Here is a 25,603-nt window from a genome sequence, read left to right on the forward strand (position 1 = left end):
CCAGCTCACAGACAGGTGGTTGTAAAGCTGACGGTTTCATAACCACCTGGGGCCTCATTTATAAAGGTTGCGTACGCACAAAAGAAGGCGTACGCCACTCTCTACGCAGTAGTTGAGATTTATAAAAAGAGAACTTGACGGGAAAATGTGCGGTCCTTCACGCAAGCTCTGACCCAGGCGTACGCACAAAAACGGGTGAAATGAGAAACGGCGACACCATCGGCAGATGGAAGAAACACGTGAAAGTGAAAATGACAATACTGCCTCTCATAAATAACATGAAGACTTCACAAAGCAAGTCTTACAATTAACAGCCTACACGAACACCCGTTTGATCGATCAGCAGTGAAACAAACAAAAAAATCAAACGAAAATTACAACAGAAATTCAAATGAACACTTATTTGCAGAAAGAAAAGTGAAATATGTTCTGCAATATTGGCATGTTGTGCAATTCATCCTCATAAATAATATAAATAATATAGTTAACAGAACGAAATAATTTACAAAACTGATATTCTCGTAAATGTGTCCGTCTGGCGGAGGAGATAGAGGTGCAATTAGACAGACAGATAGACGGACATATTAATTGTCCACTGGGTTGTTTTCATATTAAAACATTTCTTCATAAGCTATGGAATTATGGTATTCATGCATATGCCTTTAGTTTGTTTTATTTTTGATAAAACAATGTATGGCGTATGTCTCAACCATTCAGAAAGCAACAAGAAATTACATTTGCGCTGATCAATTTCCCATTTCCTCGTCGATTATTCCCGACATCTGTAGCTTGTCAGATGTAATTAAATGGATGTAAATAAAATGCCCCATCACAATGCGTAATGACGCACAATGGCTGATCTTGCGCTCTTAGAAGATGTGGCAAATGGAAGAATTCGGACTGAACGCATCTTTAGACAGCAAGACTTGCTGGCAAACGAGGACGAGTGGCTTATGAGCCGGTTCCCACTTCCTCGAGCCGTCCTGTTGGACCTCTGCGGGGTTTTGGGGGGGTGTCACCCGGTGCATCTGGCGCGTCGGCGTCCCCCTGCGCCTCAGTCACCACTCCACTTAAAAGGGATTCCCCAATTATTGCCGCCAGTCTCTCATCAAGAGGGGTCAGCTCCGGTGTCCCCCCCCCTCCCCCCACCCATGGCAGACACACTCTGGTGATGGAGCGCCAGACGTTTTTTCGCCTCGACTTTGATGTCCGACCATTTCTTTTTTATTTCGGCCACGGTCCGAGGTTGGGAGGCTACAGCATTTACGGCGTCTGCCACCGTTTGCCACTCACGTGCCTTTTTGGCATTAGTAATGCCCACACTGTGTCCTCCAAACAACACTTTTCTCCTCTTTTCCACCTCGCCAACGATAACTTCTACTTCACATTGATTGAAGTTACGTTTTTTTGATTTCCTCTCTGTGTTTGCCATGGTTTCGCAATCAATGAATATTCATTTGTGGGCGTTTCACGGACTATTTATGGGCAATTATGGGCGTGTCATGAAGCCGCAAAAGCTGCGCTGCATTTAGAATTGGTTGTGATTTATTAAGGGAAAGATGCGTAGGATGTGCGTGCGCACGGTTTTATAAATCCCAATATTTCTGTGCGTACGCACATCCTATGTTTCATCCGTACGCCACTTCTGACGCAAATCCTATGCAAAGTTTTATAAATGAGGACCCTGAAAAGGCCAGGAAGTGATACGTTTCATAGAAATATGACCCGAAACAGCTGACATGGAGAATAAACCACAGAGGTGATGAAAAGTTTTTCGAAGCAAACTATATTTTTTACATTTTATTTACCTGGCTCCAGTTACTAGTCGTCATTTTAAAAATTCACCAAAATACTGATGTGCATTTAATATAAGCTGCAGGAAAAAGTGAGTAAATCACTGTAACCCTTGTGCTATCCTATAGGCACTTTAACATTGGGAGTTGGGTTATCTAGAACCACTAGACAGTGAGTTGAAACTTTTTTCTTTATTGATTTGTGATCTTCACTGGTGTCCATGGATTACATGAAATCTTTCCACCTTTAACATTGTAGGGAGAACACGGTAATGTAAGGGCTGGGTCATCTAAGATAGCACAAAGGTTAAAAAGCTGTAATATCTGTTTTATAGGTTTTATGTAATGAGTGGTTATTTTTTATTACTGATATTCTGCATTTGGGTACTCTAGTCTAATTAACATGGGATATTTCTTATAAAATAAAAAGTGTGCAAAACCTTCAGCTATATCATTGAATAAATGATAAAAACTTGTCCATTAGTCTTTAATTTCCTCTTGTGCAGCAATCTATATAAAACCATAATCTTTCCTATCGTGTCTTCTACAACAACAACAAACAAATCCTTTGTGATTTTTTTACACCAGATGATAGAACCTTTTTGCGTCTTCTATCCTGTGAAACAAACTTGCAGACCAGGCAGCTTCAGAGTCAGCATTATTTTAATAGTCTTAAAAATCCAATGCAACTTTACATTTCTGAAAAATAACACACATTGAAAATCACAGGTCACAAAAGTTTATGAATCGTACAAGAAGATTACCTCAAAAGTGTTCGAACACCAAAACGTACAATGAAGTGGTCAATATTTACACTTACTGAAGCATGTACACAGAGGATAGCAGGACAGTGGGCTCATACCAGCTGCTGACTATCTTTTATTGTATAAAACATGTACTTTGAGTGGCTCACTGCTGATAAACAGGTAACGCTTTATGACTTTAATCAGAAAGCTGCAATAATTGCTGACTGTTTGCCCAGTCTTATAAAATCAACAGTTTTATATCAATTTCTGATTGGTGTTATTCTATATAATTTTTTTGTTGTTTTTGCTCAAGAAAGGTAGCTTTGTTTTGCCCCGTGCATTATTTTTGTCTCTCATTAGCTTCAAGGCTTACTTTTGAAATACAATTGAAGTCATTTTAAACTGTGTGAATCCACTGTTCTTGTTAGTATGGACATGCCCCTTCCTTCTTACATAACAGATAATATGAAGGAAAGCCCAGGAACACATGATTAGCACATACTTCTGTGGGTCCAAAAGCATTTTACAATAACAAAAAAAGTTAATCAGACTGTTATAATCAGAAAAAAAAAGAAAAAAAAGTTCCAGTACGTCATATGCTGATGGCATCACCAGCGGGTGCACATTAAACAGATTATTGAAGGCATACAAAGTGAAAGTCCGTGCGTCTGTAAAGCTACAGTCAAAGTTACAGCTATAAAAACACATGCATGCATCTACAAGCTTATAAAAGAACCTTTAAAAAGTGTTGAATTTACAGAGTGATTAAGGGCTGCAGAATAAACCACAAGTGTTTATTTTGGGTTAAAACCTGAAGTTCAACGCAAGGAAACAATCATCAACAATTTTGTCTCTTGTTTCACTTTTCCCAGACTCACAAAATCTTTTTATTTTGCAGTTTGAAGGATATTCTGCAGCTTTTTAAACCTAAGTCTTAAGCACAAAATGCTTATTTTATTAAATAAAATCAAATAATTTTGGGGAGTCTTTACTTTTGTCTTTAAGGTATAACTTGAAGGTATTTTTCTGGTTTATTGGAGGCACTTCAAAGCTTTTACACTTTCCATCTTTCAAGCTGTGAACTGGCTTTGACTCTAAACCTGTTGCTTTGCAACATTACCACCTTAATCTGTGATATCTGGCCTTAATCAATCACAGTCAGAACCCGTTTACCTGAATTTGGTGCTTTATTTTGTTGTAACAGATCTCTTGAATTGCTTGAAGAAGAGGCATCTGTGTATTTCAACTAACACCTTGGTAGTTTCATAATTTTCCTTCAAGCTTTCAAATTGAAAAATCCCTTTGTTTCTGCTCCAGAGATGTGATTGCTTGGTAACTTTCAACGTAAAAAGAAAGAAATGAATACTTAATGCGGACTCTGTGTTTGCTTACATAGAATGTTGCATGCATGGGACAAGGGCACAAGGTGTTGCAACATGAGTTGCATCACAGAAGAAAAATTCCGCAAAACAGCCACCAACAAATTATTGATGCTGCATTTGGACTGAATTGTCATATCTATTTTCTTTTTTTTTCTCTGCCTAAAAACTGAGATTAACGGAGTGTGGGTTTGTAGCAGTTTAAAACACCGGCCAGTAAAACGAAGGCTTTGCACCTTGGCTTTCAGAGTGTTGAGAACTAGTTTTAAATCCAGATCATGCTGTGAGCCCTGCCCGTGGCTGTTTATTGTGCTGCAGAGGCAACATGAAGGAAAGGTTGTGAGACTGATGAAGACAACATGTGAAATCTGAAGAGGGTACTTATTGTTTTTGTATAAAAACCCCAGGCTGGGTGGATTTTATGACCATCAGCGGACACCCTCCTGCCTGCACTGCTGTCACTTCCTGAAGTAAATTTCCCCAGTATGCAAGAATAAATAATTACGACTGACTGTAAAGCCTTTTATGCTTATTAGCGCACATTATTTTATATTTGAGAAAATCCTCCACCTGTTTGTTGACAGATTTAAAACCTTGTTTTCTCTTCTATGTTAATTTTCAAAAAGCGAGAGGAACCACCCAGGTTTTCTCAAGGAACTTCATGTCTTCATAATGAATCCAAGATCAAATAATTGTGTGTAAAACTCAGCATGAATGCTCATATAGTAGTTGCTAAACAGCTGTAACTACAGCAACCACAACAAAACCTAAATATTAGGAGGGGAGGGGGGTCCATTTACTTTCTAAAAAACAAATTTCTGACTTTGAAACAAGTATATAAAAATTATTTTTATAATAACAAATAAAAAAATTATGTTTGTAATATTGGAATAGTAATTTGGTCCCCAAAATAATTTTTTAGGTGAAACAATAGAACAAAGAGCCGTCTTTCGTGGATTTCATTTCAAAGCACCACAGAAGAAGTGTGATGGTGTGGGTCAAAACATGTCCAATTTGCTTATTAAAAAAAATAAAAATAAAGGATTGTTGGATACAAAATTCTCCTTTCACCAACCTAAACTAAAAGAAAAATGTTTGGGGAAAAAACAACTAACAAGGGCTCACATTTAAAAGGGTCCATTCTGCTATGCAAGAAAAAAAAGTTTGGTGGAAAATTTTATAATTCATTTCTATTTGGGCGAATACAGATTTGTAATGCTATGTTCACACCGGCCTCTGTAACGAGTGTTCAAGCAACCACTTTCAATAAAAAGTCTAAAGAAACTTGTGTAAATGTGCTATTCCGTAGATCCCTCCCTGCTTATCCATTATGAATACTATATGCTGAAAGTGCGTTCAAGAATGCGTCTTTAGCTCAGTGTGAATGAGGCATAAGGAACATAGTAGCAACAGTTACGCATAGAAGCTTTTATGCTTTTGGAATTTTTTTGTCAGTAAATAGTTTTCTGGAACTGGAACATTAATGGAACATGTCTTTGTTGTCAGCTTTGCTTCTCATCTCTTAACTGCAGAGCAGAAACCCTAAAATATTCATACATTAATAGGTCGGCACAAGTTCGTGTGCTAAAGCTGATGCAATGCATTATTAAAATAACATTTATGCTTTAAAGTGATCCACTGTATTCTTGAAACATGATATATTCACTGAGAAAGTGGTCAACAGCAACGCCTCTGCATGGGGTCTGCAGCTCAGCTGAAACCCTGCATGCAAAACGCCTCCCCTTCCTCTGAAGTTTTCTTCCAATCCTTCAGCATCAATTGTCCTTCTGTGCGCTTAAATTCAAAACATAAGACACAAATATCCCATATGACATTTCCAGGCGTGAGAATTGCAGTGAAGAATGTTGTCAATTAACTAGGAGCATAAACCTCCTAAGCCTGGGCTGACTTTGCAGAACAAACTTGCTCCTAAAAAAGTTATTTGTTCTAAATGTTTGTTATAAACTCAGTATACATCTCAGCTTCTGTGCCCAACGTGCAGTAAATGTTACTGTGACTCCTGCAGGGTTATGCAGCTCTACTTAAATAAAAAGGACAGAGGTGATGTCATGCATGGCTTTAATTGCTCAGCATAAGGGTTGGCTCAAACAGGGAGCCTGCAACTGGCCAGATACCTAAAAAGTTAGAGCCAATTAGAGTTTTCTTTAACTGGAGCTTACAATTTGTAAATTCTACATAAAGCTGAAAGGACACCAACCCAATAAAGGAATACAAATCCAGTTTATTATCAATAAAATGCCTTTCGATTAAAAACCGTACACTTCAAAGAGATCAAGGATGTGAAAGTGTGAGTAAAAGAAAGGGTCAAGGAACAAAAGATTGTCATTAAAGGCCGTGCATCTCCTGGAATGTCAGATTTTGTTTAAAAGCGCTCTGCTTCTGTAACCCGCCTGCTGGGTTGAGCTGTGGAATTTGCTAAATGTTCTGTAACTGCAACCCTTCTGTGACAGACAACCTTAAAATGACTGACAAAAAAAGACAACATAACCTGTCCTCTGTCCAAATGTTGATAAGATTATCTTTGCTCTAATGTTACTTGAAAAAACCAACAAGTGAAACCTAAACATTTACGTTCCCTTTGTGTTGCTTTTGAGACTGTTTTCCAGGAATGCTGTAAAGTCAAAGCCACAAAAAGCCTCTTTTCCTGCGGACTGCCCAAGAGCCCACTTTAGGATGTGAACGGAAACAGAAGGAGCGCCGCATGAACACTTCTGCAAAATTTATTAAATGTTATTTAAAAACAATCTAAATCTTTTTTCTTCTTCTGCAAAGTTAGCTTAGCTAGTGCACTTCAGGGCATTGCTTTTAAGAAATTTGCAAAATTCAGCCTGACTTTCCTTTGGGGGCGAATGAAGTAATACTTAAATTTATAGCAGTTTGTTTCTGTGATCCAGTTCCATCTGCTCTATGAGCCATTTGTGGAATTCATAATGTTTAATAAAAGTCACAAGTGAGGTTTTATAGTTGAGACTTAATTCCGACTTTAAACTTATTTTGCATTTCTGCTCCATTTGTGAACACACATGGAGCTTTCTCAGATACTGAAGCTGTCAGGAGATGATGCCTCGTAGCTTTTTAGATAAAATCTCCACCAGCCATGAATACCAAACTGTAATTATGACTAAAAGGGTATAACAAAAAAACGAGAGCCATAATACTGTGCATACAGGACAGAGCTAAAAGCAGTCAAACTGAATTTGTGTGGAAACAGTTCACAGCCTTGGTTGAAATTTGTGGATGCAGAAAAAAAAAACCTCTTTGAGGGAGAAAAAAAAGATCTACTTGTGAAACAAAATTGGCTTTGCCAACCCTGCCAGGATCTTTGGAACATGGACTGAGATGATTTCTCCAATCATCTCCGGAAAGCTGACCTTGGTGTGGAGAGACTGAGCCTGGATGAAAAGGTCAAACGTAAACTGATGGAGCTTTTTTACGATCTGGAGCAGAGGAGAAGACAAAAAAAGGAGAAAGTAATTTTAATAAACGGTGGGATGAGACGTGCTTTAACTGTGACTCAGGAAGGTTACGGATTTTGCCTTTTCTACTGTGCAGGAATAAAGAGTAGATTGTGAGTTATTAACCCCTCCCCCTGAGCAACTGCACGAGCTGCCATGAAACATTTTAGTGTAATGAAATTACACCTCTTTCCACTTTTAGTCCCCAAACTTAGCAGAACTGGTAAAATTTCCCCACTCAGGCAGAGCAGCTAAAGCTTTTGCACATTTTTTCCAGCTTCTCCACTCCCTTTTTTCATGGAAAAGATGCTTCTGCAGCATTAAAATGTTAAGCAGCAGAGGATCTCACCATTTGAAGAGAGTCTAGGAGTCGGGTCAGCTGGTAGAACCTCTGAGGACAATTAGTGGCCATTTGGCAGTTAATGAGACGATTGAGTTCATTGATGTAGGTGAGGCGCAGCTCATCAAAGTACTTCTGACTTTTCAGGCCCTCAACAGGAACTGTGGAAATAAAAGAAAGTGTTTTTTTTTCCCCAGCGTCCTCGGATAGATTCTGTCAACCTAAAAGTTTCCAATGATGGGACTCACCAATACTGAAGAGCAGCAAGGCCTTCATGCACAGGAACTCCTCCTGGGTGATCTGCAGCAGCGAAAACTCCTGTGACAGATGTCTCATCCGTATGCAGTGCTCATACATTGTAGAAATATGCATCCGATGTCTGCAAATGCAAAAAAGGGTCAAAATGAGACGTGTGGGCTAATAGGGATGTTCAATTTTCCAAGAGGTGGAGACATTCACTCAGTGAGAATCAGGAGAAAAACATCAGAGGTTAAATCCAGATATATCATCCAGATAACTTGAGCAGTGATTGAACCACATTATAACAATAGAGATTTGTGATATCCCATCTTTGACATGGGGGAGGGGGGGGACGACAAACACACAAATCTGTTCCACTGCGAACCCATCATTTCTCTGCGGTTTAGAGCAACGATAGAAAGCGATTAGATAAAGTTCGTCTCCTCCGTGCCTGAATGATAAGACATTATCATCAAAGTTTGCCATCTCCTCCAACATGCAATCATTCTGCCTTTTATTATGAATGTGGAAATAGATAACTTATTCACATTCCTAAACTGTGCAGATAAAAGCAGAATGAAACACATTTTAAAAAAGAAAATTGGAAGAGAAATGTCATCCATTTGAAAGAGAAGTGAAAAGTTTTCCCCTTCATCCTTCTGTTTCTGTTGTCTACGAATTCCGTTTTTTGATAAACTTGTAATTTCCTAAGCTATAAAAGGTGGATCAGTTGCAATTATGGCACATCTTAGAGCTGGATCTTAACATTTTCCATCACTGATAGCTTGAATGCAAAAATAAAAGCCTCAGGATCTACAGAAAAAGCCCTGGTTTTCCTAACTGCAGCTGTCGCAGTTGTGCAATGTTTATTAACACCATGAGGACTAGATATTTCCCATCAAAGTTTTTGTTTTGTCGGCTGTCCATCCGAACACATGATCTATGTGATATTTGGTCCCGTGTGGGCTTTAGTTTGTTGGAAAAAACACAAGTAAGCCCGATCAAAGATCCAGCGATCGTAAAAGTCAAACATGCAGAAACAATTTGGTAAATCCCTAAGAGGTGTTCATTTTAATTGCCACGTAAATAATGGTGTTTTTGTGGTGTGCCTGGTTAAACCAACGTAAACTAATGAAAACAGACAGAGATAATTCCGTCTGTCTGTGAAAAACTCTTTTAGCTTCACACTTCAGATGGATTTTCGGCCAAAATTTTATGCTTTTAAAATGCAATTGCATATTTGAACAGTTTGGGCACATCTTCTCACGGCAGACACCGTGGTGTATCGCAGCAAATGGATTTGTAGACAAATAAAGCAGATTCTCTAAAAACACCACTCTAATGGACGTCAGTTTGATGGACACTTTAATTGCACATCCACCTAAATGTTAATAGCTTATGTCTGTTCTTTGAAAGCAAAGTGAAACATTATTTACTGTTTAGCCTCTAACAAGAAGGAGATGTGATATCACTTGATATTTGCTGGTTGAAAAAGTTTGAACAACATCTTTCTTGTTTTTCTGACACCCCAAAAACCAAAGCATTTGGTAAATAATGCACTTACATCTGATTACAGTAGCAAGAAGCATGCATTATTTTGATGTATATTTGTGTTTAAAACCAGCTGGAAAAGGTCAAATACAGTGAAATTACAGGAAACCCCAACAATGGAAAATTATGTCACAGCTCATGCATGCCATCTCTTTCAGTGCTTGTATGCATTAGCTGCAGCTAAATGAGTTTATCGGTAACACGGGTCCCCGACTCATTCAGATCAGACGCTGCTAAACTGCGGAGAGCCGCGAAACTCTGAAAGCTGAAAATGTCCCTGAATCTAATTTCTCAGCAACAAAAGAACACCTACTGACAAAATTGCTCCTTAAGAAGTCTGCAACTGTTCCTGTTTAACATTTTTAAAATGTGGATCTCTTTGTGTTTGTGCCTGAACAGGAAAGCAAATCAGAAAAAGAGATTAAGAAAAATGAGCATGCCGGCTTGCTCAATGAGGAGTAATCTCCGATATAAAGAGTGGTGCAGCAACGCCGGCCACTCACTAATGAAATCATTTCAAGGGGAATAATTGAATTCAAGTATTTAGGACTGTACATACTCGTTGAAAACAAGGTCTGGAGCGAAATACAGCATTCTGCCGTTGACGTTCTTGTATGACCTCCATCCTAAAGCGAACACCATCACAGTCATCCACGACTGCTGGATTACGGTCATCTGGTCATCCACATGGAGATTTCTGAAACCTAGGAACATGGAACACCGTTATCATGTTTGAGAGACCTGGCGTCCACATATGAGGACATCACACAAGAGCTCCAGGGGTTAAAGTGCAATAAAAAAAAATCCTAATTGGAAATTTTAAAGCACAGATTTGACCCCATATTATCTACAAATTTTAATCCTATTAGATTACAAAATCCATGTTTTTTTATAATTAATATGTGTACTTTTGAAAATATATATATTTAAACATTGTCCGACTCCATGATACAGATACATCTGTTCCTGACTTTTGTTACACTGAGTCTGTTCTTTAACAATAGGCATCTGTACATTTAATTTTTATGACTGAATAATAGGTTGTACATTCTGTTTACTTTCAAATTTAAAAAATTGTGTCAAATTAAAATAAAGTGCTTCTTAATCTTATCATTTAATTGTCAATTATCCATGTTGCTCTTTTTGGCTGAAAAACAATTTTTAAAAACTGGGATGTGAGTTTCTCTGTAAATCCTTAAATTTATCAGATTAACTTGGACAAAACAGGATCTGCTCTGTTTTTCTGTTTCGGATCGTGTGTAATTTAAAACCTCTGCGCCGCCTCTGGTACTCCATGCTTGCTTCAGTGAGACTGAAGCCTCAATGCTTCAGTTATGCTCTCTAGAGGTTGCTAAAGCTCCTGTCGGCCACTAGATGTCCTTATTCTTTGTTGCTGCTTTTATTCTTCAAACAAAAAATTTGGGTTGTGTCCGAATTCCGTCACTACTCCCTTCTTAGTTCACTATTCAGGGCGCTTGCCATTTTGCAGGGCTACTCCAATCAACAATTCCAAAATCCAATGCCCAGGAAATTTCCCAGAATTTTCTGCAAAAAACCAGTGTGCATCGATGCTCACTATATTTGCGAATGTAGACCACAAGGCATTGCGTTTGAACAATTTTTCTTGCGGAAAAAAAAAGGAATTTTTAATAAATTATCCAAGTTATCAATAGTAGAAAACAGTGTATTCATAAATAGGCTTCGTAAACTGTTCATGTTTATGAGGTTTTTACTTTTGGGAAATCTGTGACATCATATAAAAGAAAGTAGTGAGCATGACGTCTAAATTGCTTTTAAAATCCAGGGCAATAGACAGTTAGGCATTTTCAGTGATGTGCTGTCAGGGGAGGCAGGTAATGCTGATTTTAAAAAATTAAAAAATACATCAATTATATACGTTACAAATTATGTTAAAAATAAAAATAAAATATAAATGTTTAGACACGTCTATTCTATGATTACTTATTTCTATGGTGGTTTTCAACATTTTTCATTACATTACATAATTACAGTGTTACATATATTATTGTTAGTTTTTAAAGAACTATGGTGGACATTATTATCATTCAAAAAGTTTCCTGTCCATTTGGTCAGGGCATGTATTTGCATCTCCGTTCTTCAAAAACCTAACATAAATTACATTATTTCTACAAACATTTCAACTTCTCTAAAAATTTTAGCAACTTAAAATCAACTTTTAAATCTGTGGAGGTTAAATTGGAAAGTTTGCCTATTACACTCTGATTGATACAGATGCTAAACTAAAATAAATATACTTTACTGTTTCCTTGACTGCAGCCAGCCACTGTTTTACTGTGACGTTAGTCCCATTCATAGTAATGATTAGCCAAGTTTGTTTCCAGCAATACTCCTCTGACGAGCTGTGTTGTCAATTAAAAGCCCAAAGTTGCGTTCAAAGGCCAATGTTTATCAAAGTAATCCCTGTCATTCACGCCATGACGCAAATAGAGGTTAGCATACAGGCCTCAGGCTTCACTGCTTCTGTCCACAGTAAAACTATTTATAATGAGATTGGGGTTCTGGCTTGTTCCGCAAAATATTTCAGATATGCAATTCACGCAAACGGCATCCACAGAGCTTTAACAGAAAAATGCAAACAACTCTATTTGCTGCTTGTGGCCATGGTGAATTGTCAAATGGTAGGGAGTGGATCACGCTTTGCCAATTTAAAAAACTTAAAACAGCAAATAATCAAATGTAAGAGAATGTCTTACAAGTTATAAACAAATTTTTTCTGTATTGAGAGCTTCCAGAACATGCAATAAGTGAGAGCAATGTTTACCGTAAGACATACAGGCCTGTCTACATTAGGATAGATGCATGTCCAACAGTAGGTTTTTCTCTGGAGGAAAGTGTAAATAAGGTGCTTTGAAAGTATCAGACACTCACCATCTTATCAAGAAGGCATGCAGAGAAGTCAGCTACCTATCAGAACCTCAGGGAAGTGTAATGAAGAAAGAGATCCAACCAACGGTCCATGCTTGAAACGTTAGAAAAAAGACTCACAGACTCAGGAGTCTGTCCGAAGAGTTACACTGAACGGTGTACAATACTGATCCAGAAAGGACCCCAGAAGGTAACAGCCTCATTAAAAGTGACTTGGCTTCTACACAGGAGGTGCAAAGAATTACTGCTTATGTTACACACAAAAACACACAAGGATTGGTTCAAGATTTTTTTATCTGATGCGAAAATGAATGCTTGTTAATAAAATTATTAGTATTTTTTTGTATTCTGTTTTTTTATGTTACCTTGAGGAAATCTAACAGCTACAAGGACATTTGAAGATTTAGTTTTCATCTCCGAATAAGGACATGTGGCAAAGATGTAAAGAAACATACATTTGTTTAAAAATTAATAATTATTTTGTAAAAGAGGAATGCTTGTTTGTCATTTTTTAATTGAGGGATAAAAATGATGATTTGGATGTACTAAGAGAACGTTGGGACAATGTCATATGAGGCATTAAAAGGCAAAAAAAAAAATATATATATATATATAAATATATACATGTATACAGACAACTAAAAACAATATAACTATCAGAAAGGTTTATTAATTCACATCCAAATAGGTATCAGTTAGTTTGAGGTAAAGTAACCTTTAATTTATTTAGCTTCATTCAATATCTTGATAACAATGCTCCATAAAGACAGCTTGTCCTTGATCCTTTTAATTATTTAAAAAACTCATAATTTGTTTTCATATTGAAAGGAGACTTTTGACTAGATTTTCAAAATACAGAATCCAAAGTTCATGCTAGTCAAAGTATCTGTAATCACTGATAATGGTGTTGGTTTTTAGCCACTTTGTTGGCGTAACTAACCACAGTACAGTAACTTTCACTGCAATGTCGCTGGCAAGCTATTTGTTGGGATGAAGAAGTCAGCAATAAATGTAACCTTTGCTTATTTTTAGACGTGTGCATGCACAAATGCTGCCACCGATGAGTCAGGGGCTTTGTTTCTGGTGAGAGGTTTGGACCTGATGTCTACTTTTCTTCATCCTCCTGAAGACAGTTTAAGAGCCACTCCAATGAAAATTGTGTTTTGGTTGTTTTTAATGTTCTTGTGGTATTTTTGTCCTGATGGAACATATGTAGAGAAAATTAGGCTCACAATTGCATTTATGAGTATTTATTGATTCAAATTGTAGTGAATCAGGAGCAGATAAAAAAATGCTGTTAGAAAAAGCTACAAGCTCCCTGCTCCGCTCCATTCTGATACAACCACTTGTAGACCACTAGATCCATGAACATCTTTGTTTTCCTCATCTGGGCCTCTGGTTCTAAACTGTACGGCTGGATAGCTCCAATATTGCTTGCCTTTTTGGTTTTATCTGGTAATGTAAGGTTGGGGGTGTGAAAGCTTGTGAGTTAGTGGGAGAGCGCATGCACAGATGGATGACAGGAAGGGGGCGGGCTTACTCTGCACCAACAGCATCGTCCACAACCGAGGCGAATTTTAAACAATACTGGTTTAATGATTTGGGCTAAAAACGATGTAATTTTAATTAATAAGCAACTGGAAACGCTTTTACAATAGATCAAAATGGTAAATGGTGAAATCATCCGGAAGGAGATGGGTTCTGTGATGTCCCAGTGTTTTTCATGCATCTTACCTGGCAGTCCTTTTGCCCATTTGACCACTTTGACCAGCTGCCTCTCCCCCAGCTCATTGAGGCTGGTCAACAAGCTGGCAGCGGAGTCTGGCTGACCACAGTCATGTCCCGCGTTCACCACTTCTGGCTCAATGGACTCCAAAATGTTGAGGAAGACCAGCTGGGAGTTGAAGTTGGGACCTGATTGAGGAGAAGTGTGGTGGGGGAGTTCTGCGGGTTCTTGCACAGGAAGATCATCTTCTGAGGTTTTCTGCTGTCCAATCTTCTTTAGTTTGCGTGCTGATAATCATAATGAAAAAAAAGATTGTTGATATACTCCATATAGTTTTAATTTATGATAACAATGATCAGTCTTGAGCCTCTTGCTGGAGGAAACAAAAAGACCCTTTGTCACTGTGACGACATTTCCGTCTCAAATGATCCGTTAGAGATTTCTCACACAGATGAAGCAGATTTCCTGGATTCTTAAACCATTTCATGGAAATATAAATTGTCCCCAACAATCTTCAAAGCTGATGCACTAATAGCTTTAACGATATTGAATCATGTTTCATTTGAAGGAAAACTCTTCAAACAGATGCGCCTCATCAGATGGACAGCAGGTCATCATGTGGCTCCTAAAAACATGTGGACCATCCAATCCTTCTCAGGCTAACTTAAAAAATTGGTTTGTGTTATATCTTTTTAAAGATTGAGAGACATCATACTTTTGTTTTTAACCTGTTTGGAGATGGTTCCATATTTTGTAAGACTGGTTTAGAATAATAAAGCATCACCAACAATAAATAAATGACTTACTTTATTTTTGTCAACAAGCAAATGATACAATAACCTGAAAAAATGTCTAAAAACTAAGACTAATGTGCATTTGGCACCTAAAAAACAAAGATTTAAGTTTGTTAACTCTGAAAAGTATAAAAATCTGTGATCACTTCTGTGAGAGAGAATCTGTTCTAGTTTTAGGGTGAAAAATACAACTTTCAACTAATTAAAAATAGAAAAAAGAACAATAACTCCTCAATAATCGCTCCTGACTGACAGAAATGAAATAACGGTTAATTGTCAGTCACTGGAAAACTCTGAAGAGTCTCATTAAAAACTGCAGCTTAGCTTCTCCAATGATAAATATTGAACTACTAGTCATAAGCATGACTTAAGTCTCTCTCATAAGTACCTGCGTCGAAAGAAAATTGCGGATTACATAAGATTTCCATTTCCATTCCTGATCCAATAACAAACATTTCAAGCAAAAACAGTTAATTAAAAATTCCTTCTGGGATAGTCGGTCGTGATACAGGCAGGCATCTGATCTTTGCAGAGCACAGTGTAAATAGGTTAGGTTGAACTAACCTTCAAATCACCATACTTGAGATAAAGCCAACATAAACTGACAAGTGATAGAAAACGGGCGGGATTTATGTTGAGCTTTTCTGGTTTTACTGGCCGCTCGCAGTCACGTTTAGTCATTCACACATATCAGTTAACAGTCGTTTAAAAAAAAAACCTCACAAATCAAAGACAGTTTGTGGTTTAGTGGAAACCACAGATCCACCCATGAGCAGAAAGTTGCTACACAAATGTATTAAACTCAGCAAAATAAATACACAACGAACATTGACATTTTTTCTTAAACATTAGTATTGCCAGTCTGTCTGGGTTGAGCTGAAAACTAAAATTTAGGGTCATTTTCATTGCTGTCAGCTAAAGCTTTCAGAAAATAAACTGCAGAATGATCCATTTCAAGCAGATTTCCAAATCAAATAGCATATGGGAAATCTATCAGTGCTTTCCTTCTTTAGCTAACTTACATTTTGTTGAACCTTCTCTGCCCTCTCTGTGTTTTGGCATAAAGGTTTTTAGACAGATCTGTCTTTTGAATGCTTAAAAACCTAATGGTTTAGTTTATTATCTTTTTCTCTCTGTGTAACGTGTGAATGCAGATCCAGGTTACAAACACCAGTTTTCCTGTAAATGTAAACTGGATCTTTGTCCAACAGTCAGTCAGAATATTGATTTCATCCATGTAAATCCAGCAGAAACACAAGCGCAAATATATGTAAAAAACATCCATCCATTCATTTTTTTTAAAACCGTTATATCCCTTTCAGGGCCATGGGGTTGCCAAAGCCTGTCCCAGCGAAGGCGGAGTACACCCTAGACAGGTTGCCAGTCTGTCACAGGTATGCTATCACATGATTCATTAAAATAATCTACCTTAATAATAAAAAAATTAAACAAAATTTTGTTTTTCAATAAATTTTAAAGTATGAAACATGAATTAATGCCATGTACTTCAGTTTACAACTCAGCGTAACGCTACATACATTTACACCGCCCTCGGCAATGTGCTTTCAAATGGCCACTTCCAATGAAAAGTCAGTGTAATTTTGTTCAAAAATCTTGTGTTACCCCACGTAGCTAAGCAGGTTTCTGTGACCATTTTCAGGCTCTATGTTTAAAATGAGCTGCCGCTGAACGCAGGTCAAACTTTGAAGGACTTTATTTTGGTTTAATATATGGATGGTGTCATGTGCTTGTAAACATGAAAAAAACAAAAACCATGAGGTGTCACAAGAAGTAAATCACAAAATATGCTTACTCCATGTTAAATGTTTTGGGGAAATATACAGTGAAAGATTTTTAAAAGCTTGCTTTGTGTATGTGTATGTGGACGTATGTGTATTTTCCAATCAATTTTGTGACTACTTATCCTAGGTTTGATATATCTCTATAAGGATATATATTTCTCTTGTTTGTCTTGTTTGTATTATTTTTGCTTTGATTGCTTGGAATAAACCATTTCCAAATCCATTAGATAACACCAGAAACACTGGAAAATATTAAATAAACACTAAAAAGTCACTGTTTGCCAAAGTCGATAAAACTTAAACTAAAAGCAGCTTCAAAAATATATAGATTTTGGTTTTTAATGTCTCAGTAAAATGCAACTGTAGATGGCTTTGGACTAAAACCTGATGGATTAGTGAAGAAATTATTCATCCAGCTGTTTATGACCCTTAGGAGAAAAATAATTTGTTGTGCAAATGTTTTTTTTTTAAACAATAAGTTAATGTTTTGGGAATTTTGCAAATTTTGAAAAAATTAAAATTTACTTTTGATTATCTAAAATAGTAAAGGTAGGTGTCTATTGACCTAAACTCACCAGGAAAGCACCACCTCCACAATGTAAGGTTCTTTTGGTAAAGAAGTGACTCTTTCTAGTTTTCTTAAAGATTTCTGAGCTGTTGAGGCTATTTCATTCATTCATTTTAGGTTATCTTGTTCTCTCAATCTCTTACAACAGCTTACAACTTCAGTGGAGAGTGGGTGCATAGATTACTGCAGTAAATCGAGAGTCTTGAGTTCAGACTGAGCTCCTTCACGCTACAACAGACTCATACAATGCCTGCATAACTGCAAACGTAGCACTAATCCAAACCGTCAACTTCCATTCTTCATATACTCCCCCATTTGGGGGAGTGACCCATTCTTAGGGAGGGCACATTGCCTTCTCCATGGCCTTGGACTTGGAGGTACTGATTCTCATCTCAATGCCTTATCGCAACTGAGCATTTAGACAGAGATCTGAAAAAACGATCCGTATAAAGGATCCGTATTGCTAATCTGATAAAATGTAAAACTGGGCGAATATACAATATTGTCTTAATTTGAGAAAATCTGAGCATCAATTAAATTATGCAGTCAGAGAAGTGAAGAAACAAAGTACAAAAAAGAAAAATTCATAAATATATCATTTTGTCACAATGATCAGGTTATAAAGTATCTCATATTTTATAACAATTTGTGGTTTATATAAACTTAAAGGTGATGATAATTTGCTTTACAAATAAACTAAAAATCCCTAAAAAAAAAAAAAGAATCCATCCTTCCATCCATCTTCCTCCGCTTATCCAGGACCGGGTCGCGGGGGCAGCAAACTAAGCAGAGATGTCCAGACTTCCCTCGCCCCAGCCACTTCCTCAAGCTCCTCTGGGGGGACCCTGAGGCGTTCCCAGGCCAGCCAGCGTGTCCTGGGTCTTCCCTGGGCCTCCGCCCAGTGGGACATGCCCGGAACACCTCTCCAGGGAGGCGTCCAGGAGGCATCCGGACTAGATGCCCGAGCCACCTCAACTGGCTCCTTTCAATGTGGAGGAGAAGCGGTTCTACTCCGAACTCACCCTATCTCTAAGGGAACGCCCCGCCACCCTACGGAGGAAGCTCATTTCAGCCGCTTGTATTCGGGATCTCGTTCTTTCGGTCATGACCCATAGCTCATGACTATAGGTGAGTATTGGAACGAAGATCGACCGGTAAATTGAGAGCTTTGTTTTTTGGCTCAGCTCTCTCTTCACCACAACGGACCGATACAGCGAACGCAGACCTACGGATGCCGCTCCAATCAGCCTGTCAATCTCACGCTCTGGTCTTCCCTCACTCGTGAACAAGACCCCAAGGTTTTTAAAACTCCTCCACCTGGGGCAGGGAGACTCCACCCACCGAGAGATGGCAGACTACCTTTCTCCGGTCGAGAACCATGGCCTCAGATTTAGCGGTGCTGACCCTCATCCCAGCCACTTCACACTCGGCCGCAAACCACCCCAATGCACGCTGGAGGTCCTGGCTCGATGAAGCCAACAGGACAACATCATCTGCAAAAAGCAGGGAGGAAATCCTGTGGTCCCCAAACCAGACCCCCTCCAGCCCCTGGCTGCACCTAGAAATTCTGTCCATAAAAAATATGAACAGAACCGGTGATAAAGGGCAGCCCTGCCGGAGTCCAACGTGGACTCCGGCAGGGCTGACTTACTGTCGGCTATGCGAACCAAGCTCCTACTCCGGTCATACAGAGAACGGACAGCCCTCAGTAAGGCTCCCCGGACCCCATACTCCCAGAGCAACCCCCACAGGATACCACGGGGGACGCGGTCGAACGCCTTCTCCAAATCCACAAAACACATTTGGACTGGGTAAGCGAACTCCCACAATCCCTCCAGTACCCTAGATAGGGTGTAGAGCTGGTCCCCTGTTCCACGACCAGGATGGAAACCGCACTGTTGTTCCTGAATCCGAGGTTCGACTGTCGGACGGACTCTCCTCTCCAGTACCCTGGCATAGACTTTCCCAGGGAGGCTAAGGAGTGTAATTCCTTCCTGTAGTTGGAACACACCCTCCGGTCCCCCTTTTTAAAGAAGGGAGACCTGACTGACTGTTGGACAAAGATCCAGTTTACATTTCCAGGAAAACTGGCGTTTGTAACCTGGATCTGCATTCACATGTTACACATTTGTTTATAAATTTGGTTGTAGAGGTTATGACACATACTAAATTAATCAGATTTTTATGAAATACTTTGAATAAAAATGCAAAAATTATGGCCTCTGATCTCCAAAACTTTTTGCTCCACCTAATAAATAAGTAAATAAAGTTCACATTTAAACAAAGTAAAAAACTATTTTACAGTAAATGTTTCTTGATAACATGTCTTAATGGGATTCAAGGGTAGAAAATTAAGAACTGTGGAACAATAAGGGCAAGAGAGGAGCGACTGAGGAGGCAAATTACCAGAGTATGGTCTATTTGACAATTACAAAGTCTAAACTGGTATCTACGAGGTCAACCAGCTTTTCAGGGCATTTGAACACAATGAAGCTTCTTCACAGCAGTCATTCTGACATGACACGACAGGAAATGCACAAGTCAGTTAATGATGGCTGCCTTTCAGTTGCGGGAAAGTGTTGCCGGTGCACATGCAGCTCTGCTGTCAAACTGCACCGCAGATTTTTATGCCAGACCAAGTCAAAACCTCTACACATGAAAACTGTCAATTGCTTTATCAACAGAGTTAAAAGAATCAATTAAAACTGAACAGTTGGAGGGGCAAATGCTTTGATTTGGGACACTCTGAAGGTAAATTCAGGTTAAAGCCACCCACAGTGGTGATCAAAACCACAGCTCTTTCAGGACTTAACTTCCTCTTTCTCTTCAGATGGCCGTCCCCTCATCTGTCTCTTGCAGATCTCCCTTAAACTGCAGGAACACACATGTCTGCCTCAGGTTCTTTGTTCTTGGTAAACACTGCTGAGTAAAAACACGTTTTGTAAGTCTGCGGTGAGACTGGCACCACAAGGAGAACAAAAGGTGTGATGACAGTCCTTAGACCCCGAATCCCGCTGCGGGGACCCCATCCCACCCCGCAACACCAGCAATCAACTGGACTCGACCTGGCAACTAACAGAGGAGCATCAAAAAACACGCTTTTCTCCCACACATCGTCCTCCTTCATCCGCTGATTTTGGCTCGAGTCTTTTGGCTTTACAGCAATGTTCTGTTCGTCGTTATTCCTACGATCATTAAGGAAATTCCTTGACTTGATGTGCTTTTTAACAAAAAGTTATTTTCAGGTTGTTTTTTTTGTTACCTGAGTAACCTTCTGACCTGCCTACCAGCTTTTGTGTAACAATTTGACTCAAATGCGACTTCCCTCTTCTTGTGTGCTTTAATGGACTTTGGCTCCTGCCCTGAACTCATTATCCTCTTTTGTCATAACTTAACTGCACCCATCATGCCACGATTTGAGCAGAGCCAAACGTTTGACACATTTTTCATTCTGACCTAATTCAGGTTTTATTGTCCGAGCTCTGTCTAATGATCTTTTATATAACACTTTGAGATGGTTGGCGTAAAGCTTTTTACAAGGATTACACCAGTGAAACCAAAAGAAAGCCATTAGGAGCAAAAAAAAAAAAAAGAGATCTGGACGATACGAGAAAGGTTTCCGTTTGCACAAAATGTTTTTTACGTTTCTTGGAGAACTAAGCTCTAACTAGTCTACATTGTTTTGTGGAATATTTGGTGGGAATAGATTACCCACAAACCTGACAGATTTAAGAATTTGATTTTCTAATCTTTCAAGGTAATGCTTAAAAATGCAGCAAACATAATTTAATTAATATTATATATTCAGTCATTTTTAAATGGCCTATATCATGCAAAATCAATTCTATTGAGCTTTTAAGTCTACTATAATGTTAATTCCTCACAAAAACAACCCCAAAGCTGTATTTTGATCCATTCATGCATTTCTGAGTATTTCTCACTTTGTGACAAGTGTGGAACAGCCCCTTCCAGGAAGAGTCTGCGCTGACACACAAACACTTTCTTCTCAGAGCTAGCGGTGATCGCCTAAATGCTTTCCTTTAATATGCATGATATAAAAATCCATATTTGCAAAAATGTGGATGTTGTTTGTTTTTGTGGACGAGATGCAGACACGCTGCTGAGGCAGACTCTAGGTTGACGTCATGAAATGGGGGCTACCCACAAGGAACGAAAGCGGGCGCCTCAGAGCTTGTGTCGTCCTACTTCTAGGTAGGAAAATGAGCTGTGAAAATAACTCATATTTCATAAACAAACTGTACTTAAGCATGCCAAAAACAATATATTATCATATCTATGGATATAGATTACTCTGAAAGGCTCAACATTGCATAATATAGGTACATTAAAAGGAAAAAGATAAGAGGCAATCTAGCATTTTTTATTCTTGAGAACTTTTTCTTATTTCTAGGTGCGATGATGCCTAAAAAAATTATTATTAGTATGGATTTTATGAAGACTTTGATACGTAGTGAGATACTCCAAAAAAATGTTTTTTTTTTTTTTTGGTGTGTGTTCAGACCCACAAAAAAAACAGAAAGGCCTACAGTTTAGAAGACTGACAGTTCATCACCCCCCCCCCCCCAAAAAAAAATAACTGAAACAAGTTAACATAAATATCCTTGTTAATTTCTCAAACAAACAGGAAAAGCAGTAAAAATTCAATTAAAACCACTTAAAATAAACTCAGAAAAAAAGGTTGAAACATTCATTTGGACAAACTCAGATAAAGTAAGCAAACACATATTAACACAAAACAGAAACTGGAGTCACCTTTGAGTCTTAGCCAGAAAAGTACCACAGCACGCCAATGTAATGAAAATCTTTATGTGATGAAAGAAAAAAAAGAAGATTCCACACCTTTTTTTGGTTTATTTTCAGTAATGAGCTGGCATCAAAATCGCATTTCAATAAACTATTTCAATGAACTATCCACGTGTCAGACTCAACTGCAATTAATTATTACCTCACCTTCACTACACGTGAAATATCAATAAAATTTCACTAAAGGGTCTACTTTTGCCTTAAAGTGGCTACTTTTTCTGACTAATATATCTAGTACCTACATGTTGTTTTTAATTAGATGATTAAAGAAGCTCTCGCTTGACTGGATTAAATCATCCCTCTGGGCAAAACTGTCTAAGACCTGCTGAAGGAAAACCCTTTTGTGATTTCACGTGTGATCCCCAGCAAAGGTTGAAGGAGTTACCCTCAAAGAGAGTGGAATTATTACGGTTTCAACATGTCAATGTCAATAAACGGGATAAAGTGAGTATGTATCATTATTGGATGTCAAATGGATTTTGATTGTTTTGGATGAAAGCTGAACGGTGACTCAAAAGCTGGCAGACCAGCCGACACTCGAAGGACAGATTTTCCTTTAACGACACACAGACGGAAAACTTTTGTTAATGTCAATCGTTAAACAAAAAGGTTTAACCCCAACATGGTGGTTGTGAAACAATAAAAAGTGCCTGATGTAAAGTTAGAGAGCTATTAAAATTGCAGACTTTAGGCTTTTTTTTTTTTTTTACATAAACCAGTCTAAAATGTATCTCCCCGTTAGTAAGAAAGGAAAAACAGATGGATAATCAGCTTACTTTAGGTTTTTGCAAAAATAAAACCACTGTGATGGTTTTTTTAGACTCCATCCTGCTTTTATATGGGAATGTAATTACTACTGAGACATACTATGGATCTAAAATGAAGCAAAACTGCAATTAAAAGGTTTGTTTTTATGTTAAAAAGATAAAAACAAAGTCTAACGCAAAGGCGTCAACTTCACAAATAAAAGTAAAAGAGAAAATGGCATATGTTGACTATAAATTCTAAAATTTTCTAGACACACCAGGCAAATAGGTGTTGTAATTTTGCTGAATACTATTCAAAAAGCAATTAGTAAATTGCAGCTTTCATTTTCTGCCAGTGCTATGAAAAAAAAATTTAATTCTGAAAAATCTGGTCAAATACATAATCATTTTCTACAATCACTCCCACGAGTCATTGCCATAAATTTCCCTGGGAAATGCTGGGAGTGAATTACAAGTCCATGATGAGAACATAAGTGAAAAGAACTTTTTAGCCACAACTTGAAAAGATGAGCCTTTTTACTACAATCACAGCATTAGATCACATTTTCCCTCCATGGGTTTGTCACTGACTGGTGGCGAAATTACCAACCTGTCTGCAGCTTTAATTCACGTGTCTCATGTCAGCTTTGTGCTTCCAGCACAATTTTCACCGTTAACAGAATGAGAAAATGGAAGAGAGTGAAAATTGAACACAAGACTAAAATTAGTCCACTACATGTCAATCTTTCAGCCTAATATGACGAGTAGGTCTGGGTGACAGTAAGGAGAAGTGAATGGAAGAGGTCTAAATTGCATGGCAGCTCAGTCAGGGGCTTGATTATCAGTAACATCCCCTATTGTGATGATGCTGCAATTGAAGAGAACCAGCTAAGATGTGCAGTGTACAGAGAATAAAGTACTTTGGTCTTGGGAAACCATTAATAGTTTCACTTTTAGGACTTCCATTTCTCTGCTGTGTACTTTGTTGGTTTAGTATGAAGTCGCACTGCTGTTATTATATATTACATGCATATTGACTGTATGTATTTATAGTATAAAACTCTGTACGTATGCACAAGAGAAATGTTTTTGTGCCATGTGGTGTTGACAAATCTAAAATGTTGGAATATCAAACCGTCTCCAATCAGACTTTATTAGATGTAAACATTTGGCAGTGAAACCAAACAAAAGAATAGTTGTGTTGACTTTACAATTCAGGTTGGAATCAAGTTTTAGTACACATCATTTTACTTACGGTACCAAAAACTGCAGAGTAACAAAACAGATGAATCAACCGCTTTTATCCCTAAGCTTTTACTGTGTAAACAACATGCAGTTTTGCTGCAGAAACAATGATTCACCTTGGGTCTCGGGCTGTTTCTTCACTGAAAAACATCAGCGGAATGATGCATTGAGACGATGTTCATGATGCATTGTTTTTAACTTGAAGGAGTTTGACTTTTTACATACAAACCAAAATTCAGAACTGATTCAAAACAACCTCCTTTCCGAAAGTAAGATACTGCAAACTTAGTATACTATTTTTATTTAGTCATTCTCTTGAATTGTTGGGATAAAAAAGGTAGTAATTCTCTTTCAGTATTTTAGTATTTAACATCCAATAACAACAGTTTCTTGATCATTTTATGGCTCATTCTATTGGGTGACTATGTTTTCTGAATTATATGGTGTTTCCTGTCTGTATGTCTTAACTTTGTTTACTTTATTTAAACTCATCGGGGTGATCTGGATTCATTTCTTAGGATAATTTACTTTAAGATAGGACCTAAGCTGTTTCAAAATATAATTGTTTAGGTTATAATAAGACAGAAATCCATCCATCCATTTTCTTAACCCGCTTTATCCCTTTTGGGGTCACTGGGCTACAAGAGCCTAACCTGGCTAATGTTGGGCGAAGGCGAAGTAAAACCATGAACAATTTTCCAGTCTTATGCAGGGTCATACAATCACACACCCATACACACTCACAGTCATACCTAGGGGCAATTTTAGAGTAATCAGTCAACCTATGAAGCAAGTTTTTGGACTCTAGTAGGAAGCCTGAGTCCCTGGAGAAAACTCACGCATGCACAGGAAGAACATGCAAACTCCTCACGTGAAGGTCCCAGTCGGGATTTTAACCAAGGTAACCACTGTGCGTATCATTTATAATGCAGAATATTCTCAGGAAGATCTAGTATTACAGATGTAAACACAATTAATTTAAATTTCTTTTTCATAAAAGAAAAGATGTGTGCATTTAAACATAATCATTAAATGATTCCTTTTTTTTTTCCTTTGAAAATGCAGTTTTTAGTGTTTTTAACATGTTCTTGTGGCATTTTCCATCTGATGAGTGAGGATATATTCAAACCGTTGTGAATCAGGAGCAGATGAAAAACATGCCGTGGAAGAGCTTATTTGTGAAACAAACTCCCTGCTTTGAAATGTGCAGGAAATTATGGGGTGAGGTTACTCTGCGCCACCAGTCCCACCCACAACTCAGAGGTGAATTTATAATGAAATCCTTCCACTCTGCAGAAACTACATCCTAAAAAAAGTCAGTTTTTTAATTATTATTTTGCCTAATGGTTATAATTAAAAGACCACTGGGAACGCTTTTAAAATAGGTCAAAAGATGATTGGAGTGGGACTTTAAATGCTCAGAAAATATGTTAAACCATATCTGGTCGATTATTATTAACATGTCT

General features: G+C 38.0%; 1 protein-coding gene across 1 annotated transcript in view; it reads right to left on the reverse strand.

Annotated features, from left to right (window-relative positions):
• Positions 1–7,035: 7,035 nt before the first annotated feature.
• LOC100049233 (androgen receptor beta) overlaps positions 7,036–25,603 on the reverse strand; it is a gene marked incomplete at its 5' end in the record, with an annotated part of 30,563 nt that continues 11,995 nt past the window's right edge. The window contains 5 exon segments of the mRNA NM_001104681.1: positions 7,036–7,376; positions 7,744–7,895; positions 7,983–8,113; positions 10,085–10,229; positions 14,167–14,445. Of these exon segments, the coding sequence (NP_001098151.1) occupies positions 7,218–7,376; positions 7,744–7,895; positions 7,983–8,113; positions 10,085–10,229; positions 14,167–14,445 (866 nt within the window). The 3' untranslated portion in view covers positions 7,036–7,217.

This window comes from Oryzias latipes, chromosome 14 (genome assembly GCF_002234675.1).
Source record: "Oryzias latipes chromosome 14, ASM223467v1".
NCBI classification, from domain to species: domain Eukaryota; kingdom Metazoa; phylum Chordata; class Actinopteri; order Beloniformes; family Adrianichthyidae; genus Oryzias; species Oryzias latipes.